At 47.1% G+C, this 21,360-nt stretch overlaps 1 protein-coding gene across 3 annotated transcripts in view; it reads right to left on the bottom strand.

Moving 5' to 3' along the window:
- LOC123975226 (rho guanine nucleotide exchange factor 10-like protein) overlaps positions 1-21,360 on the bottom strand; it is a 53,552-nt gene that overhangs the window by 12,767 nt on the left and 19,425 nt on the right. For all 3 annotated transcript variants that reach the window (XM_046056506.1, XM_046056508.1, XM_046056507.1), the window contains 18 exons: positions 20,554-20,667; positions 20,253-20,361; positions 19,825-19,928; positions 18,842-18,919; positions 18,388-18,567; positions 17,755-17,871; positions 15,950-16,042; positions 14,993-15,163; positions 9,923-10,068; positions 9,456-9,622; positions 9,145-9,260; positions 8,764-8,891; positions 8,562-8,662; positions 6,714-6,835; positions 4,627-4,713; positions 4,275-4,483; positions 3,956-4,113; positions 3,733-3,875 (listed from right to left, as the gene is read on the bottom strand). In XM_046056506.1, the coding sequence (XP_045912462.1) occupies positions 3,733-3,875; positions 3,956-4,113; positions 4,275-4,483; positions 4,627-4,713; positions 6,714-6,835; positions 8,562-8,662; positions 8,764-8,891; positions 9,145-9,260; positions 9,456-9,622; positions 9,923-10,068; positions 14,993-15,163; positions 15,950-16,042; positions 17,755-17,871; positions 18,388-18,567; positions 18,842-18,919; positions 19,825-19,928; positions 20,253-20,361; positions 20,554-20,667 (2,343 nt within the window). The remainder of the gene's footprint in view (positions 1-3,732; positions 3,876-3,955; positions 4,114-4,274; positions 4,484-4,626; positions 4,714-6,713; positions 6,836-8,561; positions 8,663-8,763; positions 8,892-9,144; positions 9,261-9,455; positions 9,623-9,922; positions 10,069-14,992; positions 15,164-15,949; positions 16,043-17,754; positions 17,872-18,387; positions 18,568-18,841; positions 18,920-19,824; positions 19,929-20,252; positions 20,362-20,553; positions 20,668-21,360) is intronic.

The following is a 21,360-nucleotide window of genomic DNA, read 5'->3' on the forward strand; positions in this document are numbered from 1 at the left end:
GGAGTTACTGATCTAGGGATTATCTGATCTCGCTCTCTGAAACAGAAAACCCAGAGTTTCCCTCATCTCGGGCTTAACATACTCAGAATTTTCACTAATCCTGCTTTCTATGGGGCCCATAGCTACGTGTGGAAAAACTCCAGGTCAAACTGCAGGAATGAATTTGCTCAGCAGTGTTGTGTAACTAGCAGCTAGCTTGTTCAGACAGTTAGCGGTTCGCTGGGCAATGAGGCGAGATCCACAGATGCACATTATTACATTACTGCACCAAATTACTGCATTTATCATATATATTTATCATGCTGAGGTGTGGATCCAAATGCAAACCAATAGCGATGAGAATGCAGTTTTAAATTCAATTTATTTAAACAAACACAACAGGCTTACATCCAAGCACAAGGCAAAAGTCCAAACACATGTAAATCCAATCAAACATAATCCAAAGGGTACAGGGAATCCAAGAAACCAGGGAAAAGAGCTTAGGCAGAAACACTCAACAAACAACAAGGGCACAACATAGACAGAAGTGAACTGAGGGTTTAAATGAACAGGCAAACAAGCACAGAGGGAGTGCACAGGTGAATGACATGAGCAGCTAATTAGGCACAGCAGACACACAGGCTGCGTTCGAAAAGTATTTTTTGCTTCCTAACTGAGTGAAGTGAACCAGAAGTATTTCAGTGGCGGCCATGATAAGAGCTGGTCGAGCTAAGGAAAGGAGCCTCAATGCTTCCTTTCATATCTCCTTTAGCATAGGGTACACCGGACCATCCTTTACGAAAGGAAAGGATAGAATGCCTTACCACAATTCCTTGCGGTGGCAACATTTAAAACGGTGCACGTTCTCAAACTCAAATGATAAAATCCATCAAACACATTTAGCAAGATCCTGCAATATAGACGCACATGATGATACTTTAATAAGACTCACAATTACCTTCTTTCTTTTGGTTCGTCTTCTTTTGGCTTTGCTGTTTCAACACCGTTTTATGTTTCAGGTTGTTGAAATAAGCCATAAAGTGTTTTCGACAAGACGACCATGACGGATAAAGGAGGTTGATCACCATGTAAGTTACCATTGGCTATTAAGCCTTTTCATAACTTGCTAATATGCATATATCTTAAACTGTCAACAACAGACCTAACTGAGACCCATGCCAGCTGTCTTGTAACGTGATCAAAGTGAGGATAACGTTGCACCGTGTAGCCTCACGTTATGTACTGCAGCCTTCAGCACATTAATTTCACAGATGCTGATCACCCTGGCCTTAATAAAGGCAAAGATCAAGCTGGATAACCTCTACAGTAGGCGTTTCCCACACACTGATTTATTTGTGTCGGCCTGCCACATCATCAACGCTGATCGCCACAGATTGATTTTGTTACTATTTAAAATGGGTAAAATCATAATTGATGACAGAGCGCTGCACAGCGCATATATTCTCTCAGCATCTCCTCTCTCGCCCCGTCGATCCCTCTCTCTCTCTCTCTCGCCACAGTTACGCTGTCATTCTGTGGGAAACACTGTACTTCCATACAATTGGGAATCATGTTGATAAATAGGCCTATAGGCGGGCAGGAGGGTGAGTGTGAGCATTCTCAATGTGACAACTCTGTCCATTATTTAGTGACTGGTAGGCTACCTTATCTGCCTATTTGCTATCTTGGTTATTAAGTAATATATTCCACCGTGTTGTCTACCTTTAGATGGCCTGTATTACAACAACATGGGGCGCAGTGTCAAAGATGCGCTTTTTGTAGTCCATCTTTTGAACGTTGTAGTTTTATCATGGCAGGTCACATCAGTAACATCCACCGTCGCATAATTACGTCGCTTAGAAAAGAGCAGTCGGATTCTCTTAGACCCGCCGTCCTCTTTTCCTGAGTCCTTATGAATTCTCCTTCACATCTTTTCTTGACTTCATGACGTTGTCTATTGAGGTCAAGGAAAGGAGGTTAGGAAAGGAGATTTTTTTGACTTTTCGGATGCAGCCACAGTGAAACGACAGAGGTAAACAGCAAGGTGACCAGGCAGGAAACTAATACATAACAGAATGAAGAGAAAACCAAAATGACTACAAAGACAAGCAGGCACAGATCCAAAAGTACAAAAACAAAGGCAGAGGTAAAAAACTAATAATCAAGACAAAAATACACTAAACTAACAACAGGAGCAAAGCTAGACAAGAACACCAGGCACAGAAGATAACAAAATAAAACAGGAAGTAAAGCATGTGACAAGGATAGACAAGCCATAAATAACTAAGGACAAAAAATACGAGAAACAGAGGCAAATAGAAAGACACATGAAACAATGGAAAAACCAGAAACATCTCTCTGGCGTTTCCGTTTATGGACTAATTGGTATTTCAGCAATTTAACAGAGACTATGGGCCTTTCCGAAACTGCTTGCTACTCCCTCTACCTACATACTTCCACTCCGTTTGCGCGTTCATGCGGTCCGCCACATTGAGTGCCATCAGAAACGAATGAGGGTGGAGTGGTAGTGGCTTGTTAAACCCTCAAATGCCGAGTCAGCACCGATGCCGGCTTGTTGAAGGTGTGTAACACCCTTTGCTGCACGATGGGGGACCTTTCTTTCAATTTGCGTTCCGTGTGACTTTGCCGATTAACATGTAGGATTTTTTATTTCGAAACTACACTAACATTGTCACGTCACCATTCACAGGTTAACAACGTAGCCCTTATGATTTATATTGAAATGTTGTGTTTGTGAATGTAACATTTTTCATATAGGTTAAGTTAAATAGGTTCAAATATATAGGCTTTTCTTTACAATGAATATCAATCTTTTCATAAAAGAATATAATATTTATTTTTCATAAATATATAAAGTCATGTTCTTATATTCGACACAAACACAAAATAAATGACAAATGCTTTCACGGTGTTATTGCAAAAAACACACTTTTCCTCAACATCAATCCTAAATCTTAATACCACTGTTGTTTATTTGATACAGTGAGTGCAGCGGTAACGTGAGACCCTATTTATTTATGCTGGGGAGAGAGGGTAGTTCGTCCGAAAGTTGTCACTGTATTTAAACCCTACGTGGGTTAGGGAGCTCAATTTGGCCTGGAGGGTGACTCCGACCAGAGTTCACTCCGTGTCGGAGTGGAAGTGGTGAGGGTCTAGTTTTGGAAAGGCCCTATTAGTAGCAGCAGAAATGTAAATGCTCCGTATTTGTATTACGCCTTTCTAGTCTTTTTGACCACTCAAAACCACTCATTCGTACACTGGCAGAACACTATCTTGCCCAAGGACACTTCGACATGCAGCCTGGAGGAGCCGGATTGAACCAGGACCTTCCGATTAACAGCCAACCTGCTCTACCTCCTAAGCCACAGCCGCCCCGCAGAGAGTTCGCATGCTTAAAAGCGCAAGGAGATAACTGTTGTTGTAAATTGGCACTATATAAATAAAACTTAATTAAACATGTTAAACATGCGAGTACAAACACTCACACACACGCCAGCGAGTGAACAAAATAACACATACAGTGTCCAGCCGTCCCCACAGAGCTGAAGTCCTGTGGAGACGGAGGGGGAAGCAGGGGAGACGTAGTAACATGTGGCGTTCATTGTTAAAAGGAAACGACACGCTGAGCTGATCACGACTGGTACACACAAGCTTTCTCCACTGTAGTGTCACCTGTGAAACGCTGGTATGTCCTGCTGCTGTCCTGTCCTACTTACAGGTGAGCTGGCGTACCTGTTTGTTGAGGCTGGGTCCTTGGATGACAGCGACTTGGTTGGCACAGCTGGCCCACACAGTGTCTTCAAGTGTCAGCAGACTGCAGACCGGCTCCGAGCCCAGAGACACCAGCCTGCATGTGTCCACGTCCCACAGTCTCTCTGAGGAGGAACAGTACGGGTTAGAACCGGTTCGGAACTCTCTGCTCCAGCAGCACTACTGCAGAGTAACATTCTCTCACCTCCACTTCTTCTGTGGTACACGGCGACGTTCCCGCTGGCCAGTCCAGCGAACAGGAAGGACAGCGAGTGTTTCAGGCAGAGGACGGGATGGCTGTCAGGGTTCACCAGGGTCAGCAGGCACTCGACAGCTGTGTCCACGCTGCTGTACACCTGGATGCTGTGAAGACAAGAAGTCAAATACAACTGAAGAAAGAGTTCAACACTTGTCAGATGTTCAGATGCAGCGCCTCTAAAGCTCTCTGATAAACATGTTGGATCTGATTAGTTGGATCTGGACACAGCTGGAGCAGATTAGCATCAGATAGTAGGAGGACTGACCTGCCGTCCTGCAGCCCGACACAGATGATGTTTCCTGTCTTGGCTGCAGTCTGGCTCTTCTCCTCTGCACTGGGACACGGCTCCTTCACGTGTTCCAGACAGAGGACCGGGGCCCTCACCGGGACGGTTTTCACCAGGCGAGGAGAGGCTCGGTTCAGGGAGAAGATCTCTACTTGGCCGTGGCCGGAGCTGCCTCCTCCCCCAGCCACCTGAATGCCACGACAACAACAGAAATAAAAGTTAATGATGACAGCGTTTACATAGGTGTTCCTGATGGGGTTGTTTGACTATAGATGCAGAAATTCTTTGTCGCTTAAGCAGCACAGGCTAGGAATGGTCCACTTGTACTTACCCAGAGGTAACCCTGTGGTAGGGACGTACTGGCAGAGCAGAAACCCAGCAGGCTAGACTGAGATGGACTGTGAAGGGCCCCCTCCAGCTATAAACACAAACAGACAGACTGGATTACTGCAGGATTATAGAAACACAAGCGGGACTCCAGAAACACAAGCAGGACTCCAGAAACACACAAGCAGGATTATAGAAACACAAGCGGGACTCCAGAAACGCACAAGCAGGATTATAGAAACACAAGCGGGACTCCAGAAACACACAAGCAGGATTATAGAAACACAAGCGGGACTCCAGAAACACACAAGCAGGATTATAGAAACACAAGCGGGACTCCAGAAACACACAAGGAGGATTATAGAAACACAAGCGGGACTCCAGAAACACACAAGCAGGACTCCAGAAACACACAAGCAGGATTATAGAAACACAAGCGGGACTCCAGAAACACACAAGCAGGACTCCAGAAACACACAAGCAGGATTATAGAAACACAAGCGGGACTCCAGAAACGCACAAGCAGGATTATAGAAACACAAGCGGGACTCCAGAAACACACAAGCAGGATTATAGAAACACAAGCGGGACTCCAGAAACACAAGCGGGACTCCAGAAACACACAAGCAGGATTATAGAAACACAAGCGGGACTCCAGAAACACAAGCGGGACTCCAGAAACACACAAGCAGGATTATAGAAACACAAGCGGGACTCCAGAAACACACAAGCAGGATTATAGAAACACAAGCGGGACTCCAGAAACACACAAGCAGGATTATAGAAACACAAGCGGGACTCCAGAAACACAAGCGGGACTCCAGAAACACACAAGCAGGATTATAGAAACACAAGCGGGACTCCAGAAACACACAAGCAGGATTATAGAAACACAAGCGGGACTCCAGAAACACAAGCGGGACTCCAGAAACACACAAGCAGGATTATAGAAACACAGGAGGACCAGGTTGGTAGAGGTAGAGCGGGTTGCCCGTTAATCGGAAGGTCAGCGGATCAATCCCCAGCTCCTCCTGGCTGCACTTGGACAAGATACTGAACCCCGATTTTCCCCTGGTGGCTGTTCCACCAGTGTGTGAATGTTAGTTTCTCTTTGAAACTAAACTTAGGCTCAGTGAATGAATGTGTGTGAATGCAGATGTAGTGTATAAGCGCTTTGAGTGGTCGAAAAGACTAGAAAGGTGCTATATGTATATTATTGTGCATCACATTTTGTTGATGTTATGCAGTAATCTAAAAGTAATGTAACTAGTAGTGTTACTTTCTGCAGTGAGTAATCTAGTAAAGTAAGGCATTACTTTAAAAAAAAGTAACTAGTAATGTGTAATCCATTACCTTTTTGGAGTAACTACCCCACATTGTTTATTTTGAAATTTTTGTGTCCATGTCTAAATGAGGTAGGTGGTACTAACCTCACTGTAGAAATACAGAAAAGAAATTATAGAAATTAATAATTAATAAATTATTAATTATAGAAATTAATATATTTATATAAAATTAATACCTTTATGCTTTGATTGATTACCAACATGTATTTATTTATTTATTCAACTATGCACTTAATTTTTTCATTTATTCATATATTTATTATTTTATTAATTCATATTTTTGGTCCTGTTTTAATTTATTTTAGTGTTTATCTATGTATTTGTTTGTTTATTGAAGATTAAGTATAAAACAGGGACACAGCATTGCGTCCTCAAACACGACGATCTGGTCGTGGAGAGACAGTATAAAATGGATCACCAACATTTGCGATGGTCTCAGTTTCATCATCCTGTAATGCCTTTTCACGGTTTGTTTTCCTAGAATTAATTTTGATGTTGAAACGCTGAAGCCTCCTCTGCACTGTCTGACGTAAACACCAGTTCTGCTCTCTGGCCTGTAAACTGTCTATCAATCAGTGCAGAAACCACACGTTAAAACCACAGACACACTGAGCAGACACTATACCACAACAGCCTCGTATTATTATATACTTACAGATAAGATATACTTTATTTATTAATCCCACGAGGGGAAACTCAGTGTTTATTAATATGATAGAATATGAATGCCAGCAGCAGTGCTTACCTTCAGGCTGTGTGTCCTTGAAGAGAAGACAGGAAGTGTGCAGGTCAGCAGTGGACAATTGAACGGAGCTTTTGTCTTCCCATCTTCTTCAGCACCTTCCCAGCCCCGAGTGTTTTCCTGTCCTGAGCACACAAACCAGTTCATTATCATCGCTGGACCATCCAAGGAAGATTCAAATCAAGGGCAGCTGGACTGGTTGAAGATACTCAAAGACGACAAAGACGATGAACCAGGCTGTATCCATCACCATGATAACGACCCCACAGAGGTTAAACAGCTGGGACTTTCTGCCAGCCAGTCAGGACTGAAGAAGCCTCTCGGATGAGGGGCAAAACGTCTTCGAGTGTCTTCAACCAAGTCCAGCTGACCTTGACTTTAACCTTCCTTGACTAGGATAACTGAGAACCTTCAAAGACATCCCTGAACCATGGTTAGTCACCAGGCACAGGCCCAGGGGCCCAGGGGCATCTGGGAGCCCTAAAAAATTATGTATTTAATTTAGTTAAAATAAAATATCAAAATGAAAATATCAAAAATCAAATGACATTCACTTATAGATCAGACTACTGCTGTTATTGAGCTGTGCTGTATAAAAGAAGAGGGCATGCTCCACTGCACTGACACCAAAACATTTTCTCTTATTCCACCTACAAAGGCGGCTCAGTCGTCACCACATTTCACAAAGCTGGCTACATCCCATAAGCACATCATCATTCCTGCATGATGTGTTTATGGTCCAGAATTCATAGCAGCTTTCTGATAAACTGTACCCCACTATTAAAACCAGGCAGGTGAGAAGAAAGCAGCCAGGCGGGTTTACTGGCCAAAAACCTCAAAACCAGCACAAATGAGCACACAGCGTATGTGAGGTAGTTTTAGGGGGCATTCACACCTGCCTCATTCAGTGAGGCTCAGTCGCACTAGAGTCGGTTTTTCCTCCTTGGTGCGTCCATTTGGGAAGGTGTGAAGCAATCGCATCATAAGCGGACCAAAAAAGTGCACGCAGACCTGGTGCTCTTGAACTTTGGTACGGTACATTTAAGGAACACGGCCCTATCTGGATCTGACCCAATTGCAGAAAGCACTGCAAGTGTTGTGTTTGTTACGTTTGATAGCCATTGTGAAATGGAAGTGGAGACGCTGCCTGACTGATATTTGGGCAGATGACCGTATATCCCAGCTTCCAGAGAGGATGTGTTCAGGAGAGGGAATCTGAGTGGTCTCCCGCACAGTGCCACATTAAGGTGAAAGAAAGTAAAAGAACAAAAATTGCACTATAGAAGATGAATGGATGACCTCAACACACATGTGGGTTAGTTAAAGGGAACAAAAAAATCAACACTGTATTTGGTGTTGACCAAAGCAAGTGAACTCCCCTGGTCTGAATGCGCCCTGAGCAACGTGGGGTCTAAAGGCTTTTCGCAAAAAAAGTCAAGTCAGTACAAGTGAAAATACACGTTGAAGGTGATTTCTAATAATTAGTGGATTATTTTCACTGTGAGACCAGCCAAGACAGTGTTGGCTGTTATCTAAATGCGAGAATGTAAATGCTTTTGTATAGCCTTTCCGACCACTTTCACTTTTCATTCACCATTCGTTCACAAGTGCTCAAACAGATACTAACATTCACACACACACTGGCGAAACAGCCACCAGGGGCAAATCAGGGTTCAGTATCTTGCTGTGACGTGCAGCCTGGGGGAGCCGGGGATTGAACCGCTGACATTCTGATTAACAGGCAACCTGCTCTATCTCATGAGCCACTGTTGGACCGGAGCCTGTGAGTGTGTAACACGCACGCACGCACGCACGCACGCACGCACGCACGCACGCACGCACTGAACTTACTCTGAGCTATCTTGGCGAGGTGCAGCCGGTTCACCCAGGAGATCTTGCTGATGGGACTGGGGGTGTTGAAGACCACCATGACGCTCACCGGACGACCGGACCTGAGAGCAGAAAGTAAATGTGAGGCTTCACACCTGGGCCTGGTAAACACCTGACCACAGCTGAGTCTGAGCCTGTCCTGTGTGAACCTCCTGACACTCACTTGTCAGGTTTTCCCGGTACAGACAGACGCAGGCGACACTTGTTGGCGTTCTGGATCTCCTCCTCCTTCAGACGGATGAGCCTCTGCAGAGCCAGACACCAGTCCTGAGACACCGTGGTGTTCAGATTCTGAAAGCGACACAATAGGGGAAAGGAAGGGCGGTTAGACCGTCTCCCGATTTATTAACATCTGAGCAGGCTGAAGAGCTGTTACCAAGGTTATTCAGGTGTTTTATGGGAAACCACATCAGACACAAACATTCAGAGTACGTTCATGTCTCACAGCATGAGAGATCTTTAATGTAGAAGTCACTTATAAAATGCTTTACAGCAGGATGAGAAGAGAACAACCACAACATGAGCTGAGAGGACCCGTTGTTACCTGGTAGGTTCCATTGAGCGTGCCCACCAGCAGAGACACCTCCTCCACCACGGCCAGGTCGTGCTGCAGCTCCTCCAGCTCCTGGTACAGTCTGGGTGGACCCAGGAACACTTTTCCTGAAAAACGGGGGGTCAGCGTTACACCTGGACATCATCACAATAATCTGATGGCCTCTAGTGTGCTGACTACCTCTGACACTACGAGTCAATAAACTGATCAGAACAGAAGCAAATAATAATAATAACAGTGTGGGTGCGAGATGGCAGGCTAGACGTTGACAGTGTATGGCAGCCAGATGTTGGGCTGTGTACCCGTGGGGCTGGAGGTGGAGCTGTGGCGTCGGCCTGCGATGACGCTGTCCTGGCCCTGCAGACTGTCCTGTCCCACCTCCACCACCTGAGTCTGCAGCAGAGGGCAACACCACTTCACCGAGTACTTGGGACCAACAGGAACCAGGCTGCTGATGTCAGGGGGACCCCTGGTGGACAAACACATGTTCAGCTCCAGCTGTCAGGGCTTGCTGTACCTGCAGGTTGTCGGTCAAGATTCATCCTCTCCACAGAAGGCTGATGAACTGCTTCATAAACAGCAACGTCTCATTTCTACATCGTTATCTTAATCACAATAATTAACACATAGATGATACAGCTTTGGAGTTTCCCCCTGCTTCCGTTCTTCATGCTAAGCTAGGCTAAGCATGTATTTGACCGACCCCTGTAAAACACACTGACGAGACAGCAGGAGAGGTTCTGCAGCTTCAGGGTTCAGAGTGACTTACTTCAGGTTGACGTTGGCACAGATCAGCGTGTCGTTGAGGAGGAAGACCTTTCGCTCCCTCGACTTGAGAATCTGACCTTTATCACCATAAACGATTTCCGTCAGCAGCTCACACTGAATCAGCTGCCTCTGCTCCGAGTTCAGCAGCTGTAAACACAAAGCACGTCCCAGGTTACAGCAGAGCCTTCCCACCACGCTCACTCCATGCATAGACATCAGTAGATGAGCTCCTGTAGAGCCTGTTCTGAATGAGATTCTGTGCCAGCTCAACTACAGTTCCTGGGTTCCTGATGTACAAACTGACAAAATGCTTCTTTGAGTCTGCAGACAAGTTAACATGAAGACAAAGGATAGCTAAGTTTAGTTTGGATACACGCAGCTTCCCATAGCTTCTGTTCACCAGACAAATACATTTATTTACTAGATGCAATGTGATCTAACAAGCCTAAACGCAATTTCATATGAGTGCAACAGCATCTGTATTTAATCCGTTTGGAAGGAAGGTGCAAACCAACTGAGATGGAAGAATTTAGAAAGTGGCGTGGCGCTGCAGCGGTGCATGGATCACGCGTAAAATTCATCCAGCCAGAGGGAACGATCACAAACTGTTCCCAGCGTACTGGTCGTAATAGCTGCACAACCCATTGTAAGTATCGGAGGGGGAATGGGGCGTACAGGGACAGGAGATCACAGAGCGACCATGCACGCTGCAGACGGTCAGTGATTGTTCCCCTTCGAGGGAACTCGAACTGCGTCAGTGACGACACTATGGGAACGCCTCTGGGCGTGGCAGGGCTGAACTATGAATGAAACTACTCCAATCCTATTGGCGTTACTAGAACAGTAGTGTGTGACGGCGTAACCGGAGGGGGTATATAAGCACACCGGCACATAGGACACATTAGCTTCTTTCTACTCAGCAGGCACTCTGGCTATGTTTGGAAGCTCCATCATCCTACCTGAAGTCGAGACGAAGCAGATCATGTCGAAGCGTTTCTGACAGTGTGTCTTTCCATGTGAGCTTTTCATCACGGAAGGTGATACCCATGGGATGTGCGTCTCATGCCTGGGGATGTCGCACGCCCAGGCAGCTCTCGAGGGGGCTGCCTGCGACCATGCGAGACCCCTGAGGGTGCTGAGGTCTCGAGCGGCTCTTTTTCTAGAGGACGGTCGGATGCGCTCTCCCCGTGGCACAGGCCCTGCAGTAGCTGAGGCGTCGCGGCGGCTCCGATCCTGGGGATCACAACGCGAGATCACCGAGGGTGCCGGAACGGCTGAGGCCTTTTTCCGGTCCTCGTCCGCGGAATCCTCCTCCCCTCATCCCCGATCGTGAGCCCCTTTCTCGGTTTCTCCCACGTGGAACAAACCCTTCTCTCCACGGCTGTCTACGTCCCCCCGGGCGGACTACGGCAACGTGACGGAGATCAGACAGCACGGCTACAGAGCGATGCCACGAGTGGAGGAGGCACTTGCTAGCTACCTCTCTCCCAACCTCGCCTCATCCCTCCGGATGCCGACGCTCCCCACCAAGCCGTGTCGGATGACGTCCGATTTGGGGGGCAAGGCCTACATGGCAGCGGGTCGAGCTGGTGCCAGCCTGCACACGATGGCTGTCTTGCAGGCATACCAGGCCGATCTCCTTTGGGACTGTGACGTAGGGGGAGGTCCCTCTGAGGAGGACCTGACTGAGCTCTGTAGAGCGACCGACTTCCATTGGCCGATCCATGGCGGCTTTGGTGGCTACGGAGCGCCATCTGTGGCTCAACCTCCCGGGCATCCAGGGGAAGGAGAGGACTTTTCTCCTGGATGCGCCCCTCTCGCCTACTGGCCTGTTTGGTGAAGCAGTGGATGCTGTCGTCAACAGGTTCCAGCACGCCAAAACTCAGGGAGAGGCGTTTGAGCGATATCTCCCCCGCCAGTCAGACTCCAGGACTGCGACGGCTCAGGAAATGCGGGCGCAGCCTTCGTCCAGCACCTACCGCCGCAGCCAGAAGCAGAGCGTCGCTTCACGGGATCCCCTTCAACCAACCTGGGACGCAAGACGGCGCTCCCGCCCATAGCCCCCCGGGAAGACGGATCTGAGGACCGTCATTCAGTCTCGGCGGGCTCGGGGAAAGACATCCTGAGACTTCGAGTGGTGGTCCTCCGCTTCAGGGCGCCACCGGGGATTCCCTTGGCAAATTTCGTGGGAGCTTGGTGAAGCCAAACATTTCCCCGTGGGTCCTGCGCACAGTAGTAGATGGCTACAGGCTGCAGTACACGCAGAACAGAGCCAGGTGTTGGGACAGGAAGTCCGCTCACTGCTAAAGAAAGGGGCCATAGAACTCATTTCCCCGCCGGTCAGAGAAGCTGGCTTCTACAGCCGATACTTCCTGGTTCCCAAGAAGGACGAGGAGGAGGATTGCGTCCGATTTTGGTTCTGCGGTCCCTGAACCAATCTCTGAGGAGATTCAGGTTCAGGATGCTTACCATCCCCGTCATCATCAGTTACATCCAAACTGAGGATTGGTTTGTCACAGTCGCAGTTAGGCCGCGCCATCACTGTAAAACACTTTCAGAGGGTGTTGGGTCTCCTGGCAGCAGCGTCCAGTATAATACCTTCCGGGCTACTGCACATGAGAGCCCTGCAGTGGTGGCTAAAATCCAAGGGATTCTCCCCGAGGGGAAATCCGCTCCATCTGATACGGGTTACGAGCGGGTGCCTTCGTTCCCTGTCTGTATGAAGGAAATCTTGGTTCCTGTCCCAAGGTCCCGTGTTGGGAGCGATCTGTCGCCGACCAATTATTTCGACAGATGCCTCGCTCTGACGGGCAGCTGACGGGGCTCCTGGGAGGAGCATCATTTCTCTTGGCACATAAATAGCCTGGAAATGTTGGCGGTTTTCAGAGCTCTGAGGAATTTTCTGCCCGCCCTCCGCGGTCGGCACATCCTTGTCAGAACAGACAATACGGCAGTGGTGGCCTATTTGAATCACCAGGGGGGTCTGTCTACTACTAGTAGCCCCGTTTTGGCCGGCACGAGTGTGGTTCTCGGATTTAATATTGCTCCTCAAGGGCCCGCCCTGGCAGGTCCCTCTGAGGAAAGACCTGCTGTCCCAGGCGGAGGGCCGGATCTTTCACCCGCACCCCGCCCTGTGGCAGCTATGGGTCTGGCCCCTGAGGGGCGCAGTTCCTAGAGGCGGGCCTGACGACAGGAGCAGTCGAGACGCTGCTCAGCTCCAGAGCCCTGTCCACGAGAAGGATGTACGGCCTAAAGTGGAATGTGTTCACCACCTTTTGCAGAGAATGGGCAGTGGACCCAGTTACCTGCTCGGTAATTGTGATAGCAGCGTTTCTCCGCTGGCCTCTACCCGTCCACGCTCAAAGTGTATGTGGCTGCCATTGCAGCATTCCACGCCCCTCGGAGTGATGGGCCCTTGGGGAGGCTTCCACTGGTCGTGCGCTTCCTCCGTGGAGCCCGGAGGGTGAGACCCTTGACTCGTTCCAGGGTTCCCACCTGGGACCTGGCAGTGGTTCTCGAAGCACTGGCTGAGGCCCCCTTCGAACCCCTGGAGTCAGCTGAGGCCAAGCACCTGACCCTTAAGATGACCTTTCTCCTCGCTATCACCTCTCTGAGGAGGGTGGGGGATCTCCAGGCACTTTCGGTTTCTCCCCGATGCCTGGAGTTTGCCCCGGGGAGGGTCAGGGCCATCCTGCACCCTTGTCCAGGTTATGTCCCTAAGGTTCCGGCCAGATTGGCAGGGTCCATTGTGCTGCAGGCGTTTCATCCCCCACCTGATGTGACGGCGGAGGACGGGAGACTTCATCTGCTCTGCCCTGTCAGAGCACTGAGTATTTACACTCTGAGGTGTTCCCGGTGTAGGAAAGCAGACCAGTTGCTGGTGTGTTTCGGGTCCCCCAAGGCTGGGCCCCCCGCTTCTAAACACACTATCAGCAACTGGATCGTTCAGACTATTTCCCTGGCCTATCAGGTGCGCGGTTTGCCTTCACCTATGGCCGTAAGGGCGCACTCTACTTGAGGCATGGCGGCTTCCAGGGCCCTCCTCGCAGGGGCGTCACTCCAAGATTTGTGTGACGTGGCTGGCTGGGCCACCCCTCACACTTTTATCCGGTTTTAGTCTGGACCTTCCTTCTGCACCCAGCACCCGTGCGCTCTCCTCCTAGTCGTGCCGTCAGGTTCTGCACGCTGGGGGCAGGCGGGGTTTCGGCGCGGCCAAAGTGGGTATCTCGTTCCCATAGCTTTGTTCCCCGAGAAGGGGAACGAGACACTGCATCGGTCCGCCACACCTCACCCCGCCTGGAGTGCCTTGCTTCATAGAAACGGCTAATGTGTCCTATGTGCCGGCGTGCTTATATACCCCCTCCGGTTACGCCGTCGCACACTACTGTTCTAGTAACACCAATAGGATTGGAGTAGTTTCATTCATAGTTCAGCCCTGCCACGCCCAGAGGCGTTCCCATAGTGTTGTCACCAAAGCAGTGTCTCGTTCCCCTTCTTGGGGAACAAGGGTTACATACGTAACCTGAGACGTTCCCTCTGGCTGGATGAAGCACGACCTGCTGGCATTTCCTCGCGTCTGGGTAATTCCAGCATACTGTAGCTGTTTCTGCTGGGGTTTCCCAAAGCAGTCTTTCAAGTGTGCTGTCCCAAGTACTTAGTGCAATCTCAAGCAGGATGGGCAGGTACAGACGATTTCCACATACTGACGCACTGAATGAAACAAAACAAGGTTTTTACGCAGTGGCTGCTTTCCCTCCCGACGCTCCATGGCGGAAACCGTTAAAACACACAAACCCTCATTTAAATACTGCCACCTCCATTGTGTTTGCTCCTGTTGTCATCTACACAATAATTCTTAGTCACCCATTACAGGTACTAAAATTGCACGTGCAATATTTTTGAAAGCACACGCAATTTAGTACTCTTTATTCGGATGTTAGTAAATCGGGCCCATTGTCGTGAAATCTATTGGACAGATTCATGCTCCCCAGAGGACGACCTCTGTTCATTTAGGCCACACCCACAGGAAATGGTGACTCCCAGCTCATGCAGGTGCATTATAAGGTGTCACCTTGTTGAGGTTGCGGTCCCCCACGCTGTGCGCTAATTGCTGGATCTCAGCTTCCTGGTCAGCCAGACGCTTCTGTTCGTTGAGTTTCTCAGCCAGAGTCTCCAGCTCCGTGAGAGCCAGCTGCAGGGGCAGCCGGTCAGTGTGGGATTCGGGAGTGTTCTTCAACATGTCCTGACAACAACAACAACAACAACAACAACAAGGAGTGTGAACATAGTAAGGTACAGAGAGTCACTTCCTTTTGTATCGCCTGTACACTGGGATACAAAACAAAAGTGACCACAAAAAAAGAATTTAATAAAACAATCATCAACAGTTTCAGACACCTGGTGAAGGAAAGATGACCTAAAACACATGGTGAATGTACTGCAGCTGACAGGAAGCACTGCCTTTTACTTCCTCTTGTCAGAAAGTCCTCAAAATGAAACCAAATATTCCACTTTACTTCCCACCACACACCGCCTTCCTGAAAGACTCATTTCCTGTCTGAAAACGGCGTATTGTTCCAACGCACAATCAGCGCTGATTTACAGGAGAGCAGACGTTTCAGTGTTTGGCTACTTTTACAAAGGACCAGCACGATGTGGAAATACAGATAAACACACTGGGATGAAGGCCCAACACTGAAATGTTGAAAATAAATGTAGTACTGCGAGTTAGACAGCGTGTTTATTAGCAGCTTGGGATTCACTCGCCTCTCTCTAGATGAGCAAAATGTGTGTCTGTTCTGAAATACGGTCATTAAAAGGCGTTAAAACTGTGGTGACTTGTTGTTTAGACATAAATCAATGAACAGATCCTGAAGGTCCAGGTGACATCCCACCAACCTATGATGACCGCAGACCATGTTTTGTTCTCCATTTCATTTGAAACTAGTGTCTAAATCCACAGTTCCAGAGGACGACTGCAGAACTGCGATGGGTGTGAGCCGCCCCCTCTCAGGTGTGTGAGTCTCACCTGCAGCAGCAGGATGAACTGAGGGAAGCGCTGGATGGGTTTGACCATCAGGCCATACAGAGTGATCCTGTCCGGACTGGACGCCTGCTTCTTCTGAAAGTCACATGGAGAGCAGATTCAGTCAGATTTTCAGATCCAACATTGAGGTGCATGTGTGTCCTCTCATGTTAACAACATTAACCACTTTCTCTTTTTAACCCAGTGCCTAATACTGTGCTGTTTACTTTTGTCTACATAATAACAGTGCTCACACATCTCAAAGAGAGTCTATATTTACATAACTACAGCATTCAGTCATTTCTGTAGTTCTGTAATCACAGGACGGAAACATCGGCTCAAGTTCCCATTAGAAACTCACTTTATTCCTGCTTCACGTGTCTGCTCAGTCTCATTAAGATGATGGTGAAAGTGGTTATGATAATTATTGTTACTATTTTACTTTATTTTATTTAATGAATGTTTTAAACTGACATTTTTAATAAACCACTCTCATTATTTTTGTATGTTTAGCAGCTGAATATTTTACATTAAGAAAAGCCTTTGTCCCAGATTCCTGGTGAAAAAGCATTTTTGTTCTTCATATCACATGTCTTCACTGTATACGTGTGTCTAATATTACAGTTCATCATGAAGGCTGCCTAACATTCATTTAAGCCGTGGAAACTGTAGAACACTATTTTTAATAAATCTTCAAAGTTGAGTTATCTGAACATTTTGAACATTAAACAGTTAATTTCCTACATTCTGGTGAATTTTTCTGCACCAAATTCCTGTTTAAAGGTTTTTATTTATGTAAAGGGAAACACAACTTAACTCCTGGACTTTAATAGCTCCTGTGTTTCAGCAGCTTTTCTGCTCATGTTCAAAACTTTCTGTGCATTCAGAATCTCTCCCACATAGGGCGATGGCTGACAGGTGGTTGATGGTTGTAAACCCCTGTCCCCCGGCAAAACAATCTAAATATTTCACATAATATCGCCATGTGAAAGCTGGTTTTAATCACAAAGATTTTAAATATGCTTCGCACCTTCCTCGGAATTCTCCCCACACTCAGACACGTCTCCCCCCTCGCCTGTCTACTTTCTCCATCAGCAGTATGTTTTATAAAGTTGTCTAAAAGACACAGAACTCGTCTTTTTTCCGTATTTTACCACCCGCGATCTGTTTTCATGGCAGCAGGTGAGCCGCTTGTTAATGACGCAGCGAATCAAACAACCAAAACCAACATCTGCACCCTGAGTGTTCACTGCTGCTTCACCTGCTCCGTGCTGGGAAAATTTCTCCCAAGTTTTTAACCGAGTGAACACATGCACATAAGACGACCGCAAATCCCCCCCCCCAGTAATATCTCACACTAATCTGTAACAAATCTTTTTCCTTACATTAAAACATTGAGTGACGTTTAAAAAGAACTCAAACATCAGTCCTTCCTCCTTTCCACCTCTGGTTAGCACGCTGTGTTTACAGCGGCAGATTAAAATATGGATGATGACGTGTTCACATGGTCATGCTTGTTGAACAGGTGTATTAATGGAGAACTTGTTACTTATTAACTGGTTTTATTGCAGGTACTTAGAGTAACGAGTGTAGCTGCCGTCAACCACAGAAATCTTATCTTCACTGTCTGTGTGAGCAGACAGAGGCTGCAGCCTGATTTGTTGAATAACACTCACTGTCTGAAAAACTGAAACAATACACAGTCCAGACTGTAATACACAGCTGGTGTGTTAGTCAAAATAAGGCTTCAGTTCCATGAAGTGAAAAACTCGACTGAAACCGTCCAAAGCGACGTGTTTAAAACGAACCTTCAGAAAGTCCAGGAACGCAGGTTTAGACATGCAGGCCTTCTTGATCAGTGCCATGGCATTGGTGAAGTTGTTGATGTAGTCACTGTACACGTTCAGCACCATGGACTTTGAAAACTGTGGAGGGAACAGTGTGACATCAGGAAATATTTCACCTGAAACTTCACCTGGACGCTCCGCAAAGACTAACAACTGATGTGCAAAAAAATGATGAACAAGACCTCTAGAATATTTTGACCTGAGCCATGATACATTTCACTCAGCGTGAACATCATATAGCTTCAATGAAGTGTCACTAATCTTAAGGGTTAAGATACCAGAGGAAAATGGAGTTTTAACTGATAAAAAATATAAAATACTATCTGCTGTCCTTCTGATCCAGTTTTAAGTTTAAAGAAAAGGTCTTTTATTTCTTTACTATTATTATATATATTAACAATTTTTACCCACAGAAATAAATTTAGTACAACAACATGGCTGATGTCATCAGTGGGATCAGAGACTTTTAGGAATGTGTTACAAACGAGGGTTGTGAGTGATCATCTGGACAGTAAGAGGGAGGGAGAGTCAGAAGGAAAGACATGACAGAAGGAAGCACTGAAGGTAGGAAAGAAGGAAAGGTTTGTGACTGACCGAGGCGACAAACAGGTCTCCGATCCTCTCGCTGTGATCCCACTCGGCCACGCGGGAGGCCAGGGCAATCTGGAACATGGAATGGCACTGGTGGATCTCCTGCAGACGGTAAAAGACCTGACGCACCTTCCTGGGGCTGAGGATCCAGTTCTGCGTCTCTTGCAAAGGCTGCTGATACTCCTGACAGACAGAGAGAGGTCAGAGTGGCTTCCTGCACACCTGTGTTTACCTGTCTTTCAGCTGCTTTCAGCTGTGTGTACTTTGCACTTTCGTCATTTCTTAAAAGCGCCGAAACGGTTATTATCAACAGCAGCAACTGCTCCATCACCACTGCTGTTGGTTTAGTCCCCAGATGAACCGTGAACAGCATCCACGACCAGCAGGCCTCCTTCAGATACTGACTTCCTCCCACAGAAACAAAGCCGTGCAGTGTGTTACCTGAGCTGTGACTCACCTGGAGGATCCTCTTGAGAGACTCCAGGTAGCTGCTCTCACTCTGCACGATGGAGCTGAGGATGAGACGTCTGACCACCTGGAGGAGGCACAGAGAAACTCCAAATCAGTCTGGAACAAAAACACCTGCAATACCTATCAAGGTGTTACACCACGACATCACTGCGCGCTGCACCTTCAATAAAACATAAAAGAAAAGGTGAAATTAAAATATCTCAACTACTGTTTTCACCGATTCTTTCCAGTAGCTTCTATTTTGCTTTATTGTTTTGATCGATGTTAAGCTTCCATCTCTGAAATTCAACTCTTTCTGTGGATGCTTTACAAAAACAAACTCCCAGAAAGGAGGAGCACTGGGCTGCTTTGAGCTGCTAGAGGACTTTTAATGTGAAACATCTGCAAGTGTTAAGTTCCACTGACAGCAGCTTAACAACAACAGAGCAAACAGAAAAGTAGAAGCTGTTAATTAGTGAAATTAACATTATCAGTGTTACAGAGAGATGGAGTTAGTGCTGAGATCCTGACTTTATTCAGACAATAGGTAAACAGGGCGATTAACAGGTTCTTCTTACTAAAACATGATAAAATATACAACAATAGAGGGTATGCGCATGACGTCACAGTTACGCAGTTACGCTCACTGAGTGGCAGAAAGACGAGCAGCAGTGTTAGCTTGAATCAGCTAAAACACAAACAACACATCTAAAATGGGAAAGAGCTGGACCGCTGGTACTTTGGTAAGCAGTAAGGATCACTGTCGAGTCTGACTACCTTTAAGTTGAGCAAATAATCACTTGTTTTACTCCCGCTTTGCTAAAATAAGCCATGTTAACGGATGTTTTGCCACTCAGTCCAGTGTGTTCCGGAAGGTGAAGTGACATCAACGCATACCCTCTATTAGAAACCTTGATTACCTGCTTCTCTTACAGCTAAATAAGAGCCACAGGCTTGTGCACCTGGCCACGAGTGTACACACACACACACCTGCTGACTGCTGAGCCCCTCCGGCATGGGGCAGAGCTGTGGTGGAGGGTGCTTGAACTCACACACAGACACATCCAGGTAACCTGCATCATCCTTTCCCTCACCTGCAACACCAAACACAAGCAATTTATCCACACAGAGACGGAGACACCGCCTGACAGGACGTCTGCAGCTTCCTTTAACTTCTCAGGCTTCCACGTCTTTTTACTGTTTGTCTTCTGAGAATGTTTAATGGGTGGTCCTCAGGTCTCCCAATATTCTGATAGATCCTGTAAGTGTCTGCCAGTCTATGGAGTCATTTTACCACAGTTACACCTGTCTGCCACTAGGGATTGTTCACATGCTGCTTAGGACTGCTTCTGAATGTCTGCACACTGTTTGTGCTAAACAAGACTCTACATTAGGTCAGCTTGTTCCAATTTCAGTACCTGTGGAGTCTTTTCTGTGCAGGAAGGACACTTTGCGAATCATGGCTAACTTTGTCTTTTCTAAACTGTCCTTGGTGCCGCTCCTCGCTGCTTTCATCAGCTGCTGCACCTGGAAAACACACCGTGAGCACGGATATATCACCACACTTACTGCAGACAATAACATCAGGAACTAAAACTAAAATATCACATCTGCTGGTGGATTCCAGGTTCTCCATTAAAAGTACCAAATAACAAGCCCTTCCTCCCTCAAAGACAGAGCTGTACCCATGAGAAGAGGAGGAGGAAGAGAGTGTCCTACCTTGTTGTCACAGCTCTGCCGGATGTGGGCAACATGCGGCGCACTCAGACGCGCCGCCAGCTCCCTCCTGGTGACGGCACAGCGCTCCTTCAGCCTCAGCACGTCTGCAGGCAGCTAGAGGTCCAACACCAGAGCAGGAGACAGAAGCAGAGCACAGAGTCCAGTCAGACATCACAGAGTTTGCACCTGAACCTTCTACACTAAACGCTGATGAAGCTGAGCTCAAGCGGCAGAACAAGTGGCAATATTACATTACATGTAACTGTAGTTGCTTTTAGTGCTCTTTAGTGCTGACATGTTGAGACAATAAGCAGTAAAATACAACATCTACATGTGAAGTCACACAGAGTCATTTACAGCTGATGCATTTATTGTCTGGTTATGAAGGAGAACTGCTACAGAACAGTTAATACACAAGATATATCAGTTCATGTTATGACTTTAAGATGGGAACCAACCTTCAGATTAGTGACAGAGAATATACGTCACAAACTGTTTCCTCCGACATGCACACAGTTTTAGTCTTGACTTTCAGAAAGAAGCATCAGAGAGTAAAACACTGGATGTCTATGAAGTATACTGGCACCTTGAGCCAGGCGTCTGCTGCCCAGCGGCGAACTTCCTTCAGCTCAGACACACAGGGGATCTGAGTCTACACAGAGCAAACCTGCATCAGCACGTGTTTATTGTGTTTAATAAACACCTCAAGGTCCAACATTCAAACTCAATACTGAATTCTACCACATACAGAACTGAAACTCACTGATGTCCATTCGAACTTCTTCCACTCTGTTAGAAACTGCCATC

The sequence above is a fragment of the Micropterus dolomieu genome, linkage group LG08 (genome assembly GCF_021292245.1).
Source record: "Micropterus dolomieu isolate WLL.071019.BEF.003 ecotype Adirondacks linkage group LG08, ASM2129224v1, whole genome shotgun sequence".
NCBI classification, from domain to species: domain Eukaryota; kingdom Metazoa; phylum Chordata; class Actinopteri; order Centrarchiformes; family Centrarchidae; genus Micropterus; species Micropterus dolomieu.